Source organism: Nelumbo nucifera, chromosome 2 (genome assembly GCF_055504915.1).
Source record: "Nelumbo nucifera cultivar China Antique chromosome 2, China Antique-T2T, whole genome shotgun sequence".
In the NCBI taxonomy this organism is placed as follows: Eukaryota; Viridiplantae; Streptophyta; class Magnoliopsida; order Proteales; family Nelumbonaceae; genus Nelumbo; species Nelumbo nucifera.
Window position 1 is genome coordinate 59,310,171 of NC_142650.1, and position 25,437 is coordinate 59,335,607.

Sequence of the window (25,437 nt, forward strand, 5' to 3'; positions counted from 1 at the left end):
CGGAGAGGCTCATAATCCGGATTCAGCCCATGCAAGAAAGCAAAAATCCATTGTTGGGAGAAGTTTTTTTATAGTCAAGTGCATCTTCATCATTCCTCCAGTCAATAGTCTGATAATAGTCTAGCTCCTTCCAAACAGATGTAAGGGCTGAGTAGTATGTAGATAGGCTACGGTCCCCTTGTCTACACGTAGACGATTCTGCTTGAAGTTGATAAATCTTGGCAAAGTGCCTCTATTCAGAATAGGTTGCCTTGGCTTGTTCCCAAATTTCACAGGCTGTGTTAGCCCATATGAAATTTTTCCTTACACGAGGTAAAATGGAGCCTAACAGCCATGACATAACCATGCTGTTTTCTTGATCCCACTGATCATGTTCAGCAGTACCGGACTTTGGTTCTTTTATTTTTCCACTTATATAACCAGCCTTCCCCCTAGCTGTAACATAAAGTTTGATGCCTTTGGACCATTCCAGATAGTTCAGACCATCAAATGGAGTAATGGACATGGAGAAATTCATGCCGTCCATCCCCCCATTTAAGTTTCCTTGCTGGGAAGTAATACTAGAGGCTGCTGAATCCTCAGTAGCATTTTCACAGAAAATCTACTGCTGTTTTTTAAAAAACTGAATCTGATATAGAGGGGTTTTGTCTGAAAAAAAAAAATAGGAGTCTCCAAAAACAAAGTTTGACAGTACTGTAGGTGATAACTTTTCGATGAAACACTTCGGTTTCCAGGAGGAAGAGACAACCAGTCCCTACAATCCTCAAAACTGTGACATTCACAATGGTCAAATGCTTACGTGTGAATGTAACAGTACATACCTGTCTTCCACGACCCACAGTATATAGAAAAACTCCTCAGAAAATCAAGTTTTGGTGCATTCGGCTGCCACCACAAACTGAGAAAATCACCTTACTGCATTCGGTTGCCACCACAGATCTGGAGATATCTTTTACTGCATTCGGCTGCCACCACACCCTTCTCCTTGGTACAGCAACCAAGAGATAAGAGAAAAAAAAATTAGGGCTGAAGGTTGCGCCCAGAAGAAGAAATCACGATCTGAGAAAAAATGGATTTCCAGAAAAGGAAGGAAATCACGATCTGAGAAGAAGAGAGAACTTGCGCCCATATCAGAGATGCTCTGATACCATGTAGTTCGACAGAGAAGAGAGAAGAGAGAAGAGAGGAAGAGAGAAAAAAAGAGATTGCATTCAAATCTAAAGCTGGCGGCACCTAAGTTGGTAAATATACTTAGGGCGACAGCTCATAAGAAATTACAAGAGGAAAGGGCAGAAATGCCCCTACTAGGCCACAGGCCACTACATATTACAACAGAGAGGAACCCAGCATAGCCTACCTTCCTGGAGACACAGAATCGGCCACCAAGGCTTCCTTATCTACAGCCACATTGTACTGGGCCAGGAACAGCTCTCTTAGGGTGTTGTCACCAGCCCACTGGTCTAACCAGAACCTGGTTTTTCTTCCATCTCCTACTTTAAATTTAACACCACTGCTGAACTGCCTGTAAGCCTTCCAAATTCCTTTCCACACCCCACCATAGATGCCAGAGCGAATACCAGCATCCCATCCATTGTTCCTTAAGCCATATTTCTCCTCAATCACCTTCCTCCAGAGTTTGTTTGGTTCTAAAGAAAATCTCCACAGCCAACTTCCCAATAGGGCAAGGTTGAAAAGCTTAGGGTTTCTTATTCCAAGCCCACCTTGTGACTGTGGTTTGCAGATTTTCTATCATGCTTGAGAATATGAGATTATTAAATTCAGTACAACTCTCATGGCTTATGATGTTAAGCAAAAAATGAACCAGTTACCTAGAGAACATTAGGGGTTATTAACCATCTGGAAGTCAGAATGATAATAATGCAGCCTGAATATGGAAGCTGAAGATAATCAAGTGTTGAAACAAATTTAACCTGATCTGAACGGTAGACACTGTTCATATCACTGTAGCAGTAGAAAAAATAGCGAAATATGAAGAGAAAATAGAGCAGAATTTTTAATCAAAAGAAAAACATCTTTCTCAATTATGTTAAACCAAATCACAGGAAGCCATGCAACATGGCTGCTCAAGGATGGTAGTAAACAGAAACTGCACATGCATTAAAAGAATCTGTAGAGATGATGGGCCTTAGTTTCTTTGTTTTTCTTTAAGTTATGTTTATGACTTGTGTTAGTAGGTAGTGGGCCTTAGTTATGGGCCTGTTTTCTTGTTTTTTATTGCTGTCTTTAGTGATGGATGCCCTACTAAGGACACCCATGTAATTGTCCTTTTTTTTACAACAAAAGAATAAAAGAGATCATTAGGGGCTGAAGAGAGCTTTTAGAACAACTCTCTCTTCTTCTTTCTTTTCTTTCATCTTCTTCCTCACTTCTCGCTCTTCAATCTCCTTCTTTTCTCCTATTTCTTTTCTTTTAATTCAGATTATTGCATGTGTGGTTTACAACTTGGTATCAGAGCAGGTTCTCACCTTCTTTCTTTCTTCTCTTTGCCCATACACAATATGCATGTAGAATTGATCAGCTGATTAAGGAGCAGCTTATGTAGCCCAGTTGGGAGGGTTTTTGGAGAGGTTTTGTGAAGTTTCACATCCCTAGTTGAAGCCCAAGGCAGGTTCTTAGAGTTTTTTCCCAAAAACCCTAGACAACTAAAGAAACTAGTTACAAGTCCAAGAGACACTTTGGAGCTGGCACGGTTTAAAATGTCATGACATGAACTCTCACTTGAATTAAAAATATACAAAATGTCGGTCGATATTTTGACCATTTCGGTAAATATCGCCTATGTCGTTTAAAAAAACAAAAAAAATACAATATTTCGATACATTTCATCCAAATGTCAACAAACCAGCATATATTCAAAGTGAAGACAATCAAATTTCATCATAAACAAAAAGAGAAAAACAGAGAGGTTAAATGGGAAAAAAGAAGTTTTAAGTTTACTTACCTGAAGCTGGAAGAACTACAATTTCAGGCTCAAATAGGCACAGGAGTGGCTTCTACCCTCGGTCTTGTGCTGAAATACCTTATTGGAACAAGACATAGGACACTGGACATCTAAAACTCCAAAAGAAATTGCTCTCATCTCACCCTCAAGTCTCATCTTGATTCAGGTATGCAATACTATCCCTACTTCCCTCTCACAGTGAATAACTATGAAAAATAAGGGGAAAAAGGAAAAAATAGAAGATGAGGAGAATGATTGTCTTCATCTTCCTCTTCTATTTCTTCGTCTTCATCTGTGGATTCCTAAAACCCTCGCACAGTCGCACTACATCTTTGCACCTTTGTAGAGTCTTCAAAATTTAAGGTTGAGGGTTCGAATGACAAATGAACCCTTAAGCCTAAATGTTTAAGTTTATGTTATAAAAGATATGCCACAGTACATGATGGTCTATTAGTCTATAGACCATCACAAAAGAAAGCCTCTAAATGGAATCTTTAAAACATAATTACAAGTATGTTATAGTGCAATAGGGTCTATTGTATATTTATAAAAAAAAAGGTCTATTGTAATACTATAGACCTCCTAATAGAAAACTTATAAAAAGAATCTTTAATATATTCCTATAGTCTTATTACAAGTATATGAAGGTCTATAGTAATATTATAGACCCTCGTTATAAAAGCCAACAAAAATGAATAAATAATAAGAAAATTAATATTTAAGATAAAATATAAAATATTCATAAAAACAAATTATTAAACTAACTACTTATTAAAATTAAATAAAATGTTTATAATAATAAAATATTAAATGGTTTGTCTAATTTATATGATTTAATAAATAGTTTATATAGTAATATTGTATAATGAAATAATAATAAGAAAGTTTATATTTGAGATAAAATATTCATAAAAACCAAAAATAGAGAGATATCTTATATAATAATAAAAACATTACTTAAACTAATTACTTATTAGAATAAGATAAAATAATTTTCTTAATAATAAAAATATTAAATGGTTTATATTGTTTATATTAATTCTAATTATTTATTAGAACAAAAAGATATGCATCATGGAAGATAATAGTCTAGAAAGGTGCATTAATGTTTATTTTATCATTTTACAGAATATCATTGCATATTTCATAATATTTCCACAATGTCTATAATTTTTACAATATTTCCATCCAACATTTCTGACATTACCAACATATGTCCTATATTTGGGTAAGCGAGATTCCCATCGGCATCGACATTTCAAACCTTGGAAGCTGGTGCTTGGAGTTCAAAGGGTACCCTTTTGATTTTCATTAAGGGTGATTTGAGTTGGATAGGGTTCTAGAAGCTCTAGTAGTAGCAGTTGAACTTTCTCCTCTACTCCCCTTCAGACGGGTCTTGTGAAACTCTAGATTTGATTTGTTTGAAGAATGTGTTTTTTTTTTTCTTTTTTGCTTGGAATAGAAATTCTAGCTTAGTTGAAACTTATTTTGATATCAGTTTCACTCAATGGAGTAAACTAGAAGAAAAACCAAATATCCCACATTCTGGGTTTGGACAAGGAGGCTTAATGGAGAATCTTTTTGAAGCAATGACCACTATAAAGCTGGATGGGACCAATTATTTAACTTGGTCTCAGACTATTAAGATACATGTGTGTAGTAAAGGGAAATGGGGTTATATCACCAAGAGCAAGAAGAAACCAGGGGAGGATGACCCTACCCATGAGAGGTTGATGCAGGAGAATTACACAGTAGTGGGTTGGTTAGTGAATTATGTGCAGGCACAAATTAGTCAGCACTACTTGTGGATGGAAACTGCAAAGGAGGTGTGGGATAATGTCACGAAGACCTATTCCCAAAAATCGAATGTTGCTCGGGCTTACAAATTAAAGAATGATGTGAATAATCTAAGACAGGGGGAGAAGCCCTTAGTTGTTTACTTCTCCATGCTAAAATCTCTTTGGCAGGAGATTGATTTGGAAACTGTGGTTTGGAGGTGTACAAAGGATGCTAAAACACATAGGAAGCTGGTGGAAAGAAATCGGGTTTTTGAGTTCCTTAACCAGATTCAACCCAAAGAATGATATTGTGAGACAAAACGTTTTGGCGAAGGATGAGGTGACTTTATCTCAGGCTTATGCTATGGTGAGTAGTGAGGAGAGCAGGAGAAAAGTTCAGTCTGTAGAGCTGCAGATGGATCACTATGCTAATGCCAAGATGAAGCCGAAAGTCAACACTAGGAAGAAAGATGTCGTTTGTGAATACTATAAGAAGCCTAAACTCAAGAATGCAAACAATGGAAAAAGGAATGAGAATGTGAAAGGTGGAAATGCAAATGTAGCCACCTCCTCACAGAGTGAATAAGGGCATAGTGGTGAGAAGTTAGTGGGAGAGCAACTAGCAGCCGCCAGGGCTGAGTAGGAGAAGTATGGTCGAATAATTAGTCATCTAAAGTCTACTACTAAAGCACCTACTTCATCAGAGATAGTTCCCTCTCCATGTGCATATGCACATTCAAGTATTTGTGCTACTGCAAATCATGCTTCTATATCAAGTAATCGTAGGATCCCTTGGACCACATGACTAGTGTGTCCGATTTATTTTCTACTTACCAGCTTTTGTCTGGCCGAGATCAGATCACCCTTATCGATATGGCTCTCTTGCTCCGATCTCTGGAAAGGGAAGCATCAAAGCTTCAGACACTCTCACCTTATCCTCAGTTCTTCATGTTCCTAAGTTAAACACTAATTTGCTTTCAGTTAGTAATTTAACAAAATCTTTGAATTGCAATGTGACCTTTTTCCCTTCTTACTCTCAGAAGGTGGTTGGAAGTGGCCATGAGGTGAATGGGATACACCTGCTGGACATGCCTGGACAAAGTCAAGTATCACCTCTGCGAGTAGCTTTTGGTTCAAATGTGTTAGAGTCAGTCAGTCGTATTATGTTATGTCATTATCGTTTGGGTCGTATTTCTTTTTCTTCGTTGAGTCTTTTGTTTCCAGATTTAATTAAAGAGACTAAGTTGTCGAGTCTACATTGTGAGTCATGCAAATTGTCAAAGCATTGTAGAAACTCTTATTCTGCAAGTAATAAAAGATCTGCAGTTCCTTTTCATATTGTTCACTCTGACGTGTAGAGGCCACACCATTTACCTTGCCTGGGTGGTTATAAATATTTTATTCTATTTATTGATGATATTTCTCATTACACCCCGCCTGCTCCAGAACCTCCCTTCCCAGACTTGGACCTACCTATTTCTATGAGAAAAGGTAAGAGGAAATGTACAACACATAGTATTTCCAAACACCTGTCTTATAGCCTGTTATCCCCATCTTGTTATTTTTTCTTAGCCTCCATTTCTTATCAGTCTTTACCCAAGTCAGTTACAGAAGCCTTGTTTAAGCCAGAATGGAAGGAGGCTATGAGAACTGAAATAGAAGCACTTCGTAAAAATCATACCTGGGGTATTGTGGATTTGCCTCATGGGAAGGAACCAATAGGATGTAAGTGGGTGTTCACTATCAAGTATCATGCTGATGGCACCATGAATGGTATAAAACTCGGCTAGTAATCAAGGGTTATACTCAAGTATATGGAATTGATTATATGGAGACTTTCTCATCAGTTGCAAAAATGACCACAGTGAGAGTTCTATTATCCTTGGCAGTGGTTTATGACTGGCCCTTATATCAATTTGATATGAAGAGTGCTTTCTGAAATGGAGACTTGACTGAAGAGGTTTATGTCACTTCCACTAGGTATGTATGGTAAGGAAATGCAAGGCAAGGTATGCAAGTTGAAGAAATCTCTTTATGGCTTCAAGCAATCCCCACAAGCTTGGTTTGATAGATTTAGAGCTGCACTTGTTGAGTTTGGCTATGCAAAGACACAGCCCGATCATACCTTGTGTGTGAAGAGGAAAGGCACTCAAGTTACCTTCCTCATTGTTTATGTTGATGATATTGTCGATACAGGGAGTGATACAGAGGAAGTTTAGGAACTCAAGACATTCCTTAACTCAGAATTTGAAATTAAGGATTTAAGAGAATTGAGATATTTCCTGGGAATCGAAGTTATTAGGTCTAAAGATGGCATCTTCATCTCCTAACGGAAGTATGTGTTAGATATTCTCACAGAAACTAGGAAACTTGGTGCCAAACCTGTTTCTACACCTATTGATGCTAGCCATTAGACCTGGCAAAAAGTTGACCCAACCCACGAACCCAACCCAAAAAAAACAGGGTTAGGGTCCCATATTTAGCTACCTAAATGTGAGAATGACCTGACCCGACCCAACCCAGAAAAAAAACTGGGCTGGGTTGGGTTGGGTTGGGTCATGGGTCAACCCGCTGACCTGATTGTCAAGTCTAATTGAGACTATTTATGCATTGTTAAAAGTTTCCACTCTTTAATTTTTTCTATTTAGTCTTTACTCTTTAAATTGTTAAATGTTCAAGTTTTTTTATTTTATATTTGGAATTTTAAGGTTAATTCTTTAAAGTTTGGCATTTTCATGTAGTTTTTCTTTATTTTTTTAAATTTCATTTATTTTTTTGGGATGACCCATGGGTCAACCCTAACCCGAACACACTTAGGGTTAGGGTCTAGCATTCAGCAACCCAACCCAAAATTCAACCCGACCCATAATTAACCCGAAGTGCCTTGACCCAACTGAACCCGACCCACCCAAACCAATTGCCAGGTCTACTAGCCATAAACTATCAACTGATAATGGTAAGCTTTTAGCAAATAGGGTAGTGTTTCGGAGACTTTTGGGGAAGTTGTTATACCTTTGCATGACAAGACTAAATATCTCACATGCTATTAGTGTGATCAATTAGTTTATGCATGCCCTTAGAGACACATATATGGCTACTGCAGAATGAGTAATATTGATGATAGCAGATTTACATCATTATACTGTGCCTTGGTTGCAAGAAACATTGTATCCTGGAGTAAGAAACAGTCAATAGTAGCTAGGTCTTCAGCTGAGGCAAAGTACAGGGCAATAGCACATCGAGTTTCAAAGTTGTTATGGCTCAAGTCACTTCTAGAGAAGATGGGTATTACACATGATAAGCCCTTAATGAGGCTCTTTGTGGCTCTTGGAAGATAAGTGTGTTTGTCTTCCTCCTGTAAATTTTCTACTGATGATTTAATGAAAGTGTTATTGATCAAAAAAAAATGATAAGCCCTTAATGCTTTACTGTGATAATCAGGTTGCGATCTACATAGCTCACAACCCAATTCAGTATGACAGGACAAAACATATTGAAGTCGACCGGCATTTTATAAGAGAAAGGGTAGCTTCCAGAGAAGTTTGCCTTCCTTTTATTGCCTCAGAGCAATAGTTAGAAGATGTTCTGACCAAGGGTGTCCCCAAGGCAAAGTTACAACATTGTGTAAGCAAGTTGGGCATGACTAATATCTATGCTTAGCTTGAGGGGGACTTTAGAGAAAATATGTTGAATGGGCCTTAGTTTCTTTATTTTTCTTTAACTTGTGTTTATGACTTGTATTAGTAGGTAGTGGGCCTTAGTTATGGGCCTATTTTCTTGTTTTTAATTGTTGTCTTTAGTGATGGACGCCCTACTAAGGGCACTTATGTAATTTGTCCTTATTTTTTACAACAAAATAATAAAAGAGATCATTGAGGGCTGAAGAGAGTTTTTAGAACAACTCTCTCTTCTTCTTCCTTTTCTTCCATCTTCTTCCTCCATCATTTTTCTCTCTTCAATCTCCTTCTTTTCTCCTATTTCTTTTCTTTTAATTCAGATTATTGCATGTATGATTTACAACTGAATCCTAGGTCCATACAAAGCTCAGAGGTCAGTGCCATTAACTTCCTAACTTCATTCTTTGTATGTCGCATCCATAAAAGAGAAGATCCTCATTTAATCTTAAACATGTGGATTTATCACGTGGAGAATCCAGAGGTGGATGGTTGCTGATCAGATTGGAAAGGAACTCTCATTAGTGCAAGAGTGTGGAGAGTCATCTTACTGTATTTGAGGGAGATCCTAGTTCAGCATCATTCATTCTGGACATTCGATTCCAAATCCAACTAGCCCTTATTTCTAAGTTTCAATCTAGTTTCCAAAGCTAAGTGCTAGATCCATTGGTATTGTGAATATTTGTTTCCATTCTACTAGTTTGTTACATTGTATTGCAAATAGTAGTACAGTAGCATGGTTTGTGATAAAACTCAGATCTGAACCAGAATTAGTTTGTTAATAATAGAGAAGAAAGAGAGAAGAGAGAAGAGAGGAGAAGAAAGAGAGATGAAGGAGAAAAGGCCAGTTCAAACTAGAGAGCAAAATCTACTCTCTAGTCAGCTAGGTTATATTTACAGTTTTCTATAAATAGAAACAAAATGACTGTTGTGCCCCTACTTAAGTATGGAACACATCACTTAACTTAAACATTACACCTCAGACCAAAATATAAATAAAAAGACCAAACTGCCCCTATACAGTCAACACTAACAGCTTGCATGACTCATCCGTAAAATAACTGGTGAATAAAAAATTATGAGTAAGATCCAACACTTGATCCTTGCATGCCAAGAAAAGTTAACAAGTCATATGTCAGGACAGTATTCTACCAAAAAAATTGAGGATAGTAGAGATTACCACAAAAAGAAGGCGAAAATTGGTCACAAATAAGGTGCCCGCCTCATCAGTATTTACAAGAACAACACCCTGGCCCTGGGATCAGATTTCCAAACAAAAATGAGGCAACAAATAACACTCAGAAGAAAGACTAAAAGAAATCTTGATCTATATTACTTAATTATTATCCACAAAATTATAAATTAGGACCTAGAAAATGGAAATGCCATGATATGATTATTTCATTTATGTAATAGAGAAACTGTCATAAGTCAAATCCATCAGTAATAAATTTTACCAACTTAAACACAATGTCAGGGATTATCCACTCATTAAATTTATGGTTCTTTATTTTTTTGAAATGTAAAAGGAAAATTATGTTAAAGAAAAGAAAAGAATGTTTGACAAAAAAATATTAAAGCTAAGTTTAGGCATGTAACAAACTCTATCAAAGGAAGAAAATGAAATTTGTAAAATTGCAAATATAAGAAAAACAAATAGCAAATATTTAAATTGTGTTACATGCATCAAAGAGGAAAATCAAAATCTTGATAAAATATGAGAAAATCAATTAAAGATGGAAAAACTATTTTGAAAATTTACTAAAATAAAAGGCTGTTAATGGGGGAGGAATTAGTGTCTTATGAAGTCAATCGGTACTTTCAAAAATTAGAGTTTCCAAAGTAAATGAGGCCGAAAGGCATTAAGATATAATAGAAAGCAAATAGAATTATAGAAGTTTGGTAAGGTCTAGAAAAGAACCTATTATGGCTAAGTAAACTATTTAATAAGATAACGAAAACAAAGAAGATGCAAGAGGAATGGAAAGAGCACTAATGGTGCTTTTTAAAAACAACACATTTGTATTATATATCAGCCTAAACAGGGTAGCATATACAGGTGTGTTCTCATGTACAACAAGGTACTATACAAAACCTATAAGCTACAGGGAACACCTCCAAGTAGAAAAGGAAGCAACAAAAAGCAACCATGTTTCAACTCTTCAATTCTATTCAAGCAAGAAACAACAGGCTTGTGTCAAAAAAAAAAAAAAAAACTCTAGTAAGAGATATCTTTGAAAGTGTTCTGCTGTTGTCCATGAATGAACTAGAGCTATGGTCCAAAAGATAGATAAAGGGATGATACTCCATTGCACTAGGTCTCTCTTTTTTAGCCTTCTATCTTCCATCCCTGCATCAGCTCCACCATTGATTTAGTGCGGTTAAAGTTCACCAGATTGCAGAAGCAAAGAGAGATGAGCTAAGTAGGTAATGAATAAAAACATAGTTTGAAGTTTCCATATCCTATGAGTAAAGTACACAACCTGGTTCAGGGAGCACCATACCTCTATTAATGAAGTTGCCCTTTGTAAGGCATTTGCCTAGTGATGATGGCCACCCACACTATAAAAGTAACCTTCAATAAAACTGGATGTTTTCAAATCTCTTCATGTGGAAAGTTGTCTTTTTAGCACCATTTAGCTTATTCAAAAAGGACGTGACAGAAAATGTTTTTTGATTTATCCCATATTCAGACTCTGGTATCAGGTATGCTCCACTCCAAATGATACACCTCTAATAATTGAATCAGGTTTGATAAGTCCTTCACTTCCCATTCATTTAAATTCCTTATAAAGCAAGATTTCCATATAATCCTACTAGCCATGATTTATAGGTCATCCACCAATGTATAATTGTTGCAAGCAACTAAGAACAGTGAAGGAAATAGTTCCATTAAAGGTCTCCCATCCCACATGGATCGTGCCAAAACCACACCCTAATTCCAAAGCCCACTTTACATTTGATTCCTCTAATAAAAAAAGGGTAGAACTTTCTGGATGCCTTCCACAAAGAACACCCGAATGAGATTGATGAAATCCCAGGGTCGCAATTAATATTTCTGGTATCAAATTCCTCAGCAATCACTCTTCTCCATAGAGCTTCATGCTGAGTACATAAGTGTCAAAACCAACTACCTATTAAAAATATATTAGTCACTCATAATCTTCTGATTCATAAACCCCCATTTAATGTTGGTAAACACAATCTATCCCAATCCACTAAATGTATTTTCTTGCTTTACCCCAGCCATGCCATAGAAAGTCTCTTTTATTCCTATCCTAGCTAGTATAGAGGCAAAATTGGATGATGATGTTGATGAGTGATATTGATTGGTTGTAAAAGCACACAATCCTCTAAACTGGTCTCAGAGATAATTTTTTTCTTCTGCTTTGAGCGGTTAGTAATCTCCACCTTCTTCAAGCGCAATGACAAACTTCCTTATTTTTAATAGACCTGTCCAACCAATCCCTCAGTTCAAAAGCAATCATTTAAAAAAGAGTTAGATAAAATGTAAGTTGATAAAAGGATAGATGAAAGCATGGTTCTCATAAAACTACATAACAGCCCCATGAATCATCTTTCCTCCTCGTCTATTGCTATATAGAAAGTTGGAGTTCTCAAAGATGTATCTATCCGGTTCACAGCAGCGGCATATCTCTGTTTGCAGGAGGGCTTACTAGAGTAGAGACCCATAAAATACGGAGTTCGAAAGTCCATTTAAGCAATTCTAACTGCAGGCTACCGAATCATACACATAACCCCTTCACGATCATCTCATCATAGGCATCCCCCCCCCAATAATTCCTTTGTGTTTATCCACCATGGACTAGTGACGCCCAAACCGAGAAGCAGTGGGGGAGAAGAAAACAACGATAACAGAAATTAAGGAATCAAATGCGTAAACTATGAACATTCAATCCTCCGCAATTACAAAAGCTAAAAGATTCAAAAAACAAGAGTTTCCAGTTTACGATAAAAAATAAATCTAGAAAGCAAATAATTTAGCATTCTTTAGCGGCTCGTGAACATACAATCGCTGCAATTTCCTCCGCTTCCAACAGGAACTCCTTGATACCATATGGCACGGACCTCGAAACCGGCTGCAAATTGAAATACCAAGAATGCAACCAAAAAAACGAAGTTACAAGGCACGTCACAGAGGGCTGTGATCAAAATTAACTGCTGATTCTTCTGAAAACCCTAGAAATACGGCACCTCGATCTTAGTCCATTCGAGAACGTCCCAATTCCCAGCACCCTCCATCTTCTCCGACTCGGATAATTGATCAACGAAGCCCCGCAGGGAGGCCGATCGAGAACGAGAAGGTCGTGGCCTTGGCGCGGCCATTCTTCGACGAGACAGGTCTGTCTGCTAATTGATCCGGAGACTCTGCGAGACGGACAATCAGGTAAACATGAGTCGCTCTGCCCACATCAGCTCTGTTGCCCTCCTGCCGTTCAAAATAACCTCCGCCCCTTCGCCGCTCCCACGTGATCCCGCCCACCGACTGGCCCGATCCGATATAAGAAAGGAATTGGCGTCGTAGCCTCGTAGATCAGATCTGCTTGCATCTGATCTAAACATTCTCATACTAATAAAGTGACATCCGTCGGATTGGAATATGTCCAACTGTGGATACCATCTATAGATGGAGCAGGGCTCATGGAATCATGACCTTGTCGAAATGGGAAACGTTCAACTATCAGGAGGATTGGAGGTTCCACTTCAACGACCTAACACAAACCACACATGTGATTTCCCGCCAACTAGCAAGGGGAAACGAAAAGCTTCTTTGTAGCCTATCATCACCATCTTGCTTATCTGGGAAATGAAAGTGGGCCCGGTGGTCCTCCGATCCTTCCACGAAGAAGCAGCCAAAGTGACCTCTTGTTTTTTGCGTGCCACTATTTCCAATTCCACCGTTGGCTCTGAGCAATGATTCTTTTTTATCTACCCACGCGGTAAAAGTATCCCTGAAATCAATATCAACCATTACAGAAATTTTGACGTGAAGTTATTACCAAACTTCACCAACTCTCCATTATTTGTTGCTTATTTTCTGTCAAAACCACATTATATGTTTTTTAGGTTTTCGGTTTCCCTTCATAAATTTAAGGGTCCGTTTGATTTGCCATCAGAATAGCCTATTTCCCGTGTTTGTTTGGTTCAGCGAGAGGAATTTGAATCAAATTCATAACATATACACAACTAGGGTTTTGGTTGGGGGGTTGAAGTATACACCTATTCACAGGCCGGACCAAACGAGGTTTTGGTTAATCTTTGCACAAATCACATTCAATCTCGCGCTTGACCTTCATATTAACAAAACACATTCTTCCGACATGATAATATTTTATCTTTACTATAATCATTGCCAATATTGAATATTCTTTCTCCTATCAAAGGCCGTTACAAGCATACGGTGATAAGAAATTTAAGAAAATGAACTCCTCGATCCTTATAGTGGGCTATCCATATAGCTACTCCAAAGTCACTTTAAGGCATTGCCCTTATTCCGTGTGTCCATGAATAATGATACAACCATATGGAATGGGTCCATGGCCGATTCCAACAAACAAATTAATATGCGTAAATTATAAGGACCCTATTTTAGTGATGTGGTGAACAATAATTAGAGAATCATGTAATACCTCAGATGTTCAACGTCTGATGTCATCCTTTGGACAATGATGTTGCGCCTTCTATCACAAGATTAAAGTTGTCCTTGCGGATGCACTAGAGAAATTTGGCAGCATTTTAGGCTTCCAATGGCCCATTATAGCTAACAATGAAGAAATGAATAATCCTGCAAAAGCACGGATATTCTCCATCTACGATCATTCTTTGTCCAACCAAATCGTGTTTTTGATCAGTATGGTAATTGCGGATGCACTAGTGCAATTTGATAGCATTTCAAGCCTCTAATGGCTAGTAACAGAGAATCCTACGAAACCATAGATATCCATTTTCCGATATCGTTCTTCATACAACCGGGTCGTGCCCCCTATTTCTATGATCCAAAAAATCCTATAAAACCACTGGTATTTACCATTTGGATCATCCTCCGTACAATAAAGTCATTGTTTTATCAAAAAGTCAATATTGTTTATGGGGGGGGGGGGATACATTGGTAAAGTTTACGTGCATTCCAATCATTCTATGCTCTTTTGTAGTGAATAACAAAAAATCCTGTAAAATCATGGACCTTTACCATCCAAGATTGTCCTATGTACAATTGTGTCGCACCTTCTAATGGAAAATCAACACAATCTTGCAATTTGGCTACTCATATGCCCCGCTGTGGCAAATAATAGAGAATCCTAAGATACCATAGATGTTCGCCGTATGGTACCTCCTTGATGCAACACTGTTGTACCTTTTGCTATAAGTTTAAAACAATCATTTGCAAATGCATTAATACAATACTGCAACATTCTAGGCCTCCAATGGCCTATTATGGACTTATGGATAATGACGGAGAATCCTACAAAACCAAGGATGTTCACCGTTCGGTATCGTCCTTCATACAACTAGGTCGTGCCTTCCACATACAATTGGATCGTGCCTTCTAACAAAAGGTCGATATAGTCCTTCTATATGCATTGGTGCAATTTTGCGACACTTTGGTGCTCATATGCCCCACATTGGCGAATAACAGAAAATCATAAGATACCTCGAATGTTTATTGTCCAGTTCCATCCTTGGGGCAACCTTGTTGTGCCTTTCTACCCTAAGGTCAATACAATCCATGCAGATGCACTAATGCAATTTGGTGACATTCTAGTCCTCATCTGCCTTGGTATGGTGAATAATAGAGAATCATAAGTTCAACGTCTGATGTTGTCCTTTGGGCAACGATGTTGTGCCTTCTACCGTAAGATCACCGTATGTAGGGTCATATTGAAAATGACTAGTAATTAAGGTTGCGTTTGGTTGTGTTCTTTTGCACCCGGTTCAATTTTGCATCTATTTGTTTGTAACCATGATTTACAATTTTACTTGGTATCCTTGGTAGCGTAAATTTTGTATCCAAAAAATTGATGCAAAAATTGTATTGCCTTCCTCCTACCTCAAGGCCTAGTTTGGAAGGAGTACAAATGCAAATATGTAGAGTGCAAAATCTTATATTTTGTATTGTTTTGTATGTATTTGCATTATACATATTTGCATTTATACTCCTTCCAAACTGAGCCTAAATCTCTCTCATAAAGTGGGGGACCATGTTATCTTGTTTCTTATATTACCCCCAAACAAATAACTCTCATTATACCTCCATTCTCTTGCATAAAAGGTGGGGCCATACCATTTTGCTTTATATTTTACTTTGGGCAAAATTCTTAAATTACCCTTATGGTTTAGCTAATTAACTACCTGTACCCTTACTATTTAACTATTGTCTTAAACCACCCCTATTGTTTATGACAATTGTCATTCCCGTTAAATTGTAATGGAAATGATAAAATTTCCTTTTTGCCCTTAAGTTATTTTTTGAATCTCCTTCGATCCCATATTTCCTCTCCCCTCATTCTCTCTCTATCCATTATTGCATTGTCACTAGTCAATCTTTCTCTAGGGTAATCTTTGAAATCTTTTGCTTTTGTTTCTTCATGGTCTGGACTAGCTCAGTATAGCTACATAACCAAAGATTCTTTCCCTGGAACAAAGAAACCCAGAATAACAAAACAAAGAAACCCTTCCTGGGTCACTTCTAAACTTCTAGGGTTGGGGAGCTTTTTAGGGGTCTCGATGGAGGGAATGGAAGCGGAGACAATGAAGTTCTTGGAAGAGATAGAAAAAAGAATTCTATTGGAAAGGGGTAAGATGGGGACTAAAAGAGGGGGAACAAACTCCAAGAGGAGAAGAGAAATTATGTGTCTCTCTTGGGGCTTGAATGAGAAGGCTAGGAGCAGTGTTGGGGAGGTAAGGGGGTCGAAGAAAAACTAAGAGGGTGGGGGAGTGAGTTCTAGGAGTGGGAGGTGTTGGCTCTTCTTTTGTCATATCAAATATTAAAATTCTTTCTATGAAATTTTGAGGGTTGGGGTCTGGGAGAAGAAGAATGGTGGTTTGTGATTCATTAAAGGCTTCAAATTCAGGAATTGTATTGATTCAAGAAACCAAATTGGAAAAAATTGATGCTGGTATTATTCAGAGTATTTGGGGAGATGGTCAGGTAAGATGGAGGACAAAGGCAGCCAATGGGAGTGCGGGAGGCTTGCTATATCTTTGGGACCCCCTAGTTTGTAGTTTGATTTCTTGCAAAAGTGGGAATTTCTCGATCTCTCTTGTCTTGAAGTTGTAGGATGGTAATATCGTTTAAGTCACAAATGTGTATGGTCCAACAATTTCTAATCTTAGGAGGAGTTTATGAGAGGAACTGGCTGATATGAGGGGGACTTTGACTCATCCTTGGGTTATTGGGGGTGATTTTAATGTCACCTTATCGGTGGAAGAGAAGAATACAAGAAGTGGCAGAATGGTGTCGATGAGGCAGTTTGCAGATTTCATTAGTAACATGGATCTAATGGACATTCCCATTCAAGGTAACAAGTTCACTTGGACAAATAACTAGGATACCCCTACCTTGGTCAGATTGGATAGATTTCTTGTTTCCTCAAATTGGGAGGACATCTTTCCGGACTTTAGGCAGGTATCCTTACCCAAACCTGTCTCAGACCACAGTCCTATTCAGCTTATTTGTGGGGAGAGGGAGAAGGTCAAAGCTCCCTTTAAATTTGAAAACTCTTGGTATGAGGAGGAAACTCTCAGACCATTGATGAAGAAAGTGTGGGAAGAACTTCAGGTGGAGGGATCCAGTTCCTTTGTTCTGGCAAAAAAAATATGACAGCTATAAAAAAAAAGAATTAAAATCTGGAACTTGGAGAATAAGTTAAAGTTGGGGACTGAAAGAAAAGCTTTATTGGGTATTATTGAAGAGATTGAAAAAGCAGAAGAAATGGGTCATATTTCTGAAGAGTTTAGGCTGAAAAGACTTCAAGCAAAATACAGCATTGAAAAATTGGCGGTGAAAGAGGAATTGAAATGGAGACAATGGGCTAAAGTTAAATGGCTAAACGTAGGTGACAAAAATACACATTTCTTTCACAAAGTGGCTAATGATAGAGCTAGAGTTTCAGCTATTAAGAAGTTGACATGGAATGAGAGATGTGATGAATCTAATTCAGAGATTAAAGCAGTTGCAACCTCTTTCTATAAAGATCTTTACAAGGAAAAGTGGAAGCTGAGGCCATTTCCCTCCAATCTCTCCTTTAGGCAACTGAGTGAGACCCAGAAAATTTGGCTTGAAAGGCCTTTTATAGAAGAGGAAGTCTGTGCAGCAATTAAGAAGCTTGAAGGTGATAAATCCTCTGGGCCGGATGGTTTTACCAATCTGTTCTATCTGAAGTGCTGGGACTTCGTGAAAGAAGATGTGATGAAGGTGTTCCAGGAGTTTCATGCAAATGCGTCCCCACAAAGAAGTCTAAATGCCACTTTTATCTCCCTTATTCCAAAAATTGAGGGGGCTACGAATATTAAGGAGTTTAGGCCGATTAGCTTACTTCACAGTTTCTATAAAATTTTGGCAAAAGTCTTGGCATAAAGAATGAAAGGGGTAATAGGTAATGTTATTTCAAATAATCAGAGTGCATTTATTCCAGGCAATTAGATGGTAGACTCAATTTTAATTGCTAATGAGTTAATTGACTCAAGGAGAAGACAGGGTATTTCGGGGGTTGTTTGTAAGCTTGACATTGAGAAGGCTTATGACTATGTCAACTGGAATTGTTTTGATAGGGTGTTGGACTGTGTGAATTTTGGCCAGAAATGGAGAAACTAGGTTAGTGTTTGTACTAAGACCTCTAAATTTTCAATCCTAATTAATGGGCAGTCCACGGGTTTCTTTGGTAGTTCTAGGGGGCTGAGACAGGGAGATCCTCTATCACCCTTGCTGTTCATCTGTGTTATGGAAATCCTCAATCTTTTTAGTAAAAAGGCTGCAGAATTGGGATTATGGAATGGGTTTGCTATCTCTCCAGGTAAAGAGAAAGTTAATATTCTTCGGTTTGTTGATGATACCCTCTGCTTTGTGGATGCATCTCTGCCTCAGTTGGAAACGGTTCTTGGAATTTTGAGCTGGTTTGAAGTGGTTACGGGTCTCAAAGTCAATCTAAGCAAAAGTAAGATCATCCCAGTGGGTCAAGTTGTAAATTTGGAGGATAGTGCATAGATAATGGCCTGCCATATGGAGCTCCTTCCGGTTAAGTATTTGGGGCTGCCTCTTGGGCTAAATGTTCCTCTTCTTCAATCTGGTGCCCAATCATTGAGAGAATGGAGAAGAGGTTGGCTCTTTGGAAGGCTAAATATTTATCTTTTGGTGGAAGGATTACTTTGATTAAGAGCTCCCTGTCCAACCTCCCAACACATTTTCTTTCTCTCTTTCCAATTCCAAAAAAAATTGCAAAGAGGTTGGAACATCTTCAAAGGAACTTTTTATGGAGGGGTTGGGAGGATGAGAAGAAAATTCATATTGTTAAGTGGGAGCAAGTGTGTAAGCCTAAGGAGAAGGGTGGTTTGGGAGTTAGGAAAGTGAAAGATTTCAATGCTGCTCTTCTTAGCAAATGGATACGGAGATTTTCTTATGAGAGAATTGCTTGGTGGAGGTGCCTCATTGTGGCTAAGTATGGTGTGGATTGGGGAAATTGGAAAACACTTGGTCCCCTTTCATTTGGGGGTAGCTCTCTCTGGGCTGGTATTTCTAAGGTCAGTACTCTTTTCATGAACAGGGTCAACTTTAAAGTTGGAAAAGATGATTGAATTAAGTTTTGGAAGGATTCCTGGTGTGAGGAAGGCCCCTTGATTGATGCTTTTCCCCGACTGTTCCAAATTGCAGTGAATCAAGATTCTTCAATTGCTAATAACATTAGTACCTCTGGGGACTCCCTTACTTGGACTCCCCTATGTAGGAGGAATTTTCTAGACTAGGAAGTGGAGGAGTATGTAGGTTTGTTGGGGTAGATTCAAAATCAAAGAATTGATATGAGTATGAATGGACTTGGAAGTGGAATGCAGATGATAGATTCACAGTTAAATCCCTTTTCCTTCAGATGTGCAACTCAGGACAGGAGAACTTCCCAAATGGGCAGATTTGGAACCCCACCTGTCCCTCCAAGGTTAACTTCCTAGTTTGGACAATGGTTTTGAATAAATGTTTAACTAGGGTCAACTTGGAGAGAAGGGGTGTTCAGATTTTTTATCCCTCTCGTGTTTTATGCAGCATGGGTGTTCAATCTATAGATCATTTGTGCATTCACTGTCTGATTTCCTCTTCAATCTGGGGACATTTCTTCAAGAAACTAGAGGTGTGTTGGGCTATGCCTAAGTCTGTGAATGAGCTATTTATGAGTTGGAGATTGGAGGGTCTTAGCAAGAAAGGCAGGCTTGTTTGGAATACTATTTCGCAGGCTATTCTTTGGTCCATTTGGATGGAAAGAAACAATAGAATTTTCTGTAATCAATCAAAAAGTCCTTATGAGATTGTGCAGAAAGTGGTGGGGAAGATTTGCTCCTGGGTGTCAGTGAATGAGGAGTTTAAAAGTCATAATGTTTCTCTCCTTCTTTGTACTAAATCATGGATGTTCTTGTAATATGTTTTGGGCCCAGGAAGACCTAGTTGGCCTGAGTCTTGTTGTAATTTGCTTTCTCATTGAATAAAATTACTTTACCTTTTTCCAAAAAAAAACAAAACAAAGAAACCCATATGTTATCATCGCTTGGAAGACAATCTTCCATCTACTTGCTCACTCTGGACGACTTCCAATGCACACTATGCAAGAAAGGGAGGAGCTTCGGATCAGTGAACATGGATGTAAGCGTTGGAAAACGGCTCACTTAGGTTGGATTTGGAGTCACCACCCATCAGTTATGGAAAATGGAGGTGATGGAATCACCAGGATCAACATCAAAAAGCATGTTCGATTTAATAGTGACTCCAAAACCCGAGGCACCAACTAATTAGTCCACTTAAGACTTGGATGGGAGAGGGAAGGGATTAAACACCCCTCTCCCGGGTCCAATAGGTGGGGCTCACATGATAGTCCAAATAAGCATGATTATTATTATTATTAGGGAATATTCCCGATGAGTACCCAAACTTTCAAAATGTGATAATCTAGTACCTGTCGTTAACCAGTCTGTTAATCATCAATTAAGTGACATTTTAAAAGTCAAAAAATGCCCTTCGAATGGCATCTAATTTTCTTTATCAACCATCCAAATGTTGACAAAAAAACTAAAGAGTCTCAAATCCTAGCCTCTTCTATTCAAAAAGAGTTAGTGACTGTTTAGAAGAATCTATAATTTGGGACTGTTCATTTTATTGTCAATGTTTGGATGGTTGATAAAGAGAATTAGATGGCTTTTCAGGACATTTTTTACTTTTCAAATGTCACTTAATGGTTGATTAACAGATTGGTTAACAACAAGTACTGGATTGTCACATTTTTAAAGTTCGGATACTGAATTGTCGCATTTTAAAGTTTGGGGACCAAATTATCACTCGAGCCAAAGTACAAGGTACCGATCGGGAATTTTTCCCTTATTATTATTTTTGTTGTTGTATAAGAGGCTACTGACATAACTAAACATTAATTTTAGTTTAAATGAACAACAAAATGGCTAATATTAATCGACAAACAGTAATGAAAGGATATGTGAGATTTTTAAACTCAAATTCAACTATCTCAATAAAATTACAAACATTGAATGAAACTAGGCAGAATACATAGCACGAATCATGAAATTAGGCACACTACATCATCACTCCTTGATTCACACAACAGAAATTAACATTGAAAACAAGAAATTCAACTAACTAAAGAATGAGATCAAGTCCCAATCGACACCTAAGTAATACCATTAACAACTAATACCTAAGAGAATTGACATTTAACATCAATCTAATCTTCATACAAACTAAAGGAAGCCAAGCATCAAAGAAAACAAAAGGTATCTGGTATGCAATGTGGCCTGAAGATTGGATGTTTATTACAACCAAGACCGAAAAGGATGGGATGTATTTTCGAGCATCAATCAGGGGGATTTCTTGTTTCCACCGAGCTTTGTAGGACTCGAAGTTGACTGAACTTTGAGTTTCGAATTTGGGCATTAGATTTGTTTGAGTGATTATGGTGGTGAGAAATGCAACAAACTCGGCCCCTGTTGTTTAATGGAGGACAAGACAATGGACAAGGGGTGCGTCGAATTCGATCTGGGTTTGATTTCCCAACAAGAAGTTGGCTTAGATTTTGGCTTGTATTCGATCGATGTAGGGGAGACTTCGGTTGAGATCTGGTGACGATTGGCTCTATTCCATTGGTGTGAAGACAATGAAGCTCAGGGAAGCTGATGAACAACCTAAGATGTCGAGGGCTATACAAGAATGGAAGAAAAAACGAGAGAGAGAGAGAGAGAGAGAGAAGAGGGATCGGATAGTGCCGAAACGGTGTATTAGCCCGAATAGGAAAGTTAGGTCTTCCATATATTAGGGTGTAATGGCATTTTTGTAATTTTGAATAATTTATGGGGCAATTTCATAAATTGAGAACGAGGTGTTTTTGGTTCAACTGAGTCAGGGAGTCGGACTGGGGTTGTAATCCAATGGTGGGTATTCTGGGTCAATAATCAGAGGGATGCGGGTCTAAACGCAGAGAGGGGTTTTGCATATACGAGCTAATAGGATTTGTGGAAATGGAATCTTTTTGAATGAATGCTCAAACAAGGGTATTTTGGATTGAAATTTGGCATGATTAGGTTTCTGGACATTATTAGTTGATTGGTGGGGTTAGATTGGCCCAAATGGGCTCAAATCAAGCAAATATGGAAAGGGTTTGATTCGACCAATTTAGAGCCTCATAATAGAATCTTGGTGTGATGGAAGGGAAAACAAAGGTATTTTGGGCTAAAATTTTACAGGTAGGTATTTTAGAGTATCTAGGATCTTGTGGTAATTTTTTATTGGTGTAGGGGTCAAGATCTTAAGAATTTAGGCCAGTGGGATGATCTGTAAGGCTAAATGGGGGAATTTGGGGTTAAAACTTTATTGGTAGGTGTTTTGGTGTATTCAGAGTTTAATGATGTGGTATGATCAGTTCAGATGTGTAGATCAAGGGAATCTGGGTTTCGAGTGTTTCAAGCTAACATGAGGGGTTGAAATGGACTCTTCGCTTGTGAGAGGATAAACGAAGGAATTTTGATTTGAGATTTATCGGGTAGGTATTTTGGAAGGTCTTGAGGTTAATGGTGGTGTCTGATCTGAGGGTAAAAGTGTAAACAGGGGTTGATCGGGCCCTCAAATTGGTATCTGATGGTTTAACGATGGATTTAGGAGCTTTTGGGGATGAAAGTTAGGATTTTTGGGTTTTTAGGTGTTTCAGAGAGATTGAGAGGGTCTGATCAAACGTTTAGGGTAATCTAGGGACTTAAGCAACATACTGAGCAAAAATTGGGTGTTGACAATGGATGAGTTCCTTAACAACATCTGGACTACAGAAGAGAACCAAGCTATTAGCTGCAACAATGAGAGGTTGCAATCCAATCTAGACGAAACCATAGCTAACAGGGCCAACTCCGGCCAACCCACATACTTTGACAAGGTTTAATTGGGATAATGGGAAGCGGCGACCATTGTAGCCACTACTACCGCCATAACCACCCCCACTGTTGCGGAATCCTCTTCCTCTAGACTACGCCTAGTTGACAGTGACATTTCAGTTGTCAAGAACCTGCCCGCTTATCCCTTCAATAGCATCCCTTTGGAACTGCTCTCCACCGCCGTCAGAGACCTTACACTACTAGAACTACCACTACAACCCTCACTAAGGATGACACTTTTAAACCGCTCCCACACAGATTAGCACCACCACACTTCCGTTCATAACTCTACAACTTTTAAACCACAAACGATCACATGGCGGAAATAATCTCTACTCACTCAATCATTAAAAATATCCAAATCTACCCATTAACCAAGATTTTCCATAGCCTTAGGTCCCTTATTTCCCTTCCTCTAGGAAATCTCCCTCTCTCCACTATGTCTTATATTTCTCTCTTCTCCATACCAGCTCTTCCCTGAACAACACAACCATCCTCATCGGTGCCTCCACTTACTACCGCATCTCATACTCCCAATTCATCCACCACATTCAAAGAAGCTAATAATGTCTACCCAAGTATAATTGTTTGTCGTTGTGTGTAGAGAGAGGAGGGGTTGAAGGAGAAAGGGGTGTCAGTGTTCGCCATTGTTCGTCACAGAAAAGGGGATGGAAGTAGAACATAGTAGAAGGTTGGGGGGATAGAAACATTGCACAGACACTATCTGCACATCCTTGATCATTTTCTCGAACCGAGCTCTAACCAAAAAAGCTAAAGTGCTCGAAAACAAGGGGTTATAAGACTCCTAGAGAAATGTGTCTGGCTTTTCATTCTCCAGCTAGAAGGCTGAGGGAAAAGGCGAAGAGGGTAGTATTGGGTTTAAAAAAATTATGCGTCACGTGGTATCACATGTGTACGGACGTTGATGGAACATAATGAACGCTATATGTAAGGGTAAAGCTAGTCAATTGTCATAAATAGTAGTGGTGGTGCAAGACAATAGTTAAACAGTAAAGGTATAGTTATTCAATTAGCTAAATAGTAGGGATAGTTTAAGACATTTTTCCTTTTACTTAAAAAAAAAAAACAAGGCAAAGTCAGTTCTTAAACAAAACTAATCCATAATTTATGCTTAGCCTATTTGTACACCCATACATTAACATCAATGTATTCGAAAAATTATGGACCAGCCTAATGCAGATTTCTGATTCCCACTGCAAAGTTATAAACATTCAGAAGGTCCAAAAACGATACTCTATTTACCCATACCCGTCCGTGAATTGGCCTCAATTCCAAGCTGGCACCTACCCCAAATGTACTTTGAGCCTACAAATTCTGACCCTAGGGTTATCGGTCATTCTCCCAATGAATTTTGCATTGTAGCCAAATGAAATAACAAATAGGGTAAAATACAAAAACATCCTTTGAAGTTTCTAATAATCATATAAACCTCCTCTATAGTTTCATTTTAACAAATACCTCCCCTAAACTTTTGAGAAACTCAACAAAAACCTCCCTTCCGTCACTGTCCCAGATAGAAAACGTTAGATTGATGCACCGGTTTTTTCCAAATACTAATTCTACCCTTTTATAAATTATTTTACATACAAAATTATTGAAATAATCCCATTTTAACTCAACAAAAACCTCTTTTAATAATCATTGCAATAATTTTACATACAAAATTACTGAAATATGTTTTCTTTTTGTTGAGTTAAAATGGGATTATTTCCAACATTTTTGAACCATTGTTGACCTAGACGGTCGGACTGTTCAGCCTGGAAACCGTCCAAGCAACCGGTTTTGTTTCACCCCTGACCCATTCTTGGGTAAAAAACCGTTGACTTCGTCTGAAAACCGCTGACCCAGGTGGTCGAACCATCGATTCATTTGACCCAAGCAGAGGTTCACAGTTTAAGAAATTGCAAAGAGGGGAGAAACTCTGACTCTCTGAGTTTGAGATCTGATATATCCAGAGAAGAAGAAGAAGAAGAAGAAGAAGTTGCAGAGATCTGAGAAATTAGATATGAGCTCTGAGAAAAAAGGAAAAATCGATCTCATATCTGAGATCCAAGAACTCATATCTCAGATCTCAGATCTATCAACCACGCTGGTACCACCGTCGCCATCTCGTCATCACCGTTGCCATCACCATCTTATCATCGTCGTTGCTGTCATCGGTGAGCTTCAAATGATTATCCTACTCCTCTTCCCTCTTTCCCTCTTTCTTTCCTTCCTCTTCTTTCTCCCCCTTTGCTTTTTTTCTCCTTCCTTTCTTTCTTATTTCTCGGCCGACAAAAACTCTCTTCTCCACCTCTCTTTTCTCATATAAATGTATATATAACTACTTGCTAGTTTGCCCTAATGCAAACCGTCT

At 38.3% G+C, this 25,437-nt stretch overlaps 1 protein-coding gene across 5 annotated transcripts in view; it reads right to left on the reverse strand.

Moving 5' to 3' along the window:
• The window catches only part of LOC104612520 (phosphatidylinositol-3-phosphatase myotubularin-1-like), a 63,988-nt gene extending 50,769 nt beyond the window's left edge, over positions 1-13,219 (reverse strand). For 2 of the 5 annotated variants that reach the window (XM_010279959.3, XM_010279958.3), the window contains exons 1-3: positions 12,630-13,219; positions 12,446-12,514; positions 9,595-9,669 (exon numbers count right to left, since the gene is read on the reverse strand). In XM_010279959.3, the coding sequence (XP_010278261.1) occupies positions 9,595-9,669; positions 12,446-12,514; positions 12,630-12,761 (276 nt within the window). In that variant the 5' untranslated portion in view covers positions 12,762-13,219. The remainder of the gene's footprint in view (positions 1-9,594; positions 9,670-12,445; positions 12,515-12,629) is intronic. The other 3 variants (XM_088896985.1, XM_088896984.1, XM_010279960.3) reach the window with 3 other exon arrangements.
• Between the last annotated feature and the right edge of the window lie 12,218 nt (positions 13,220-25,437).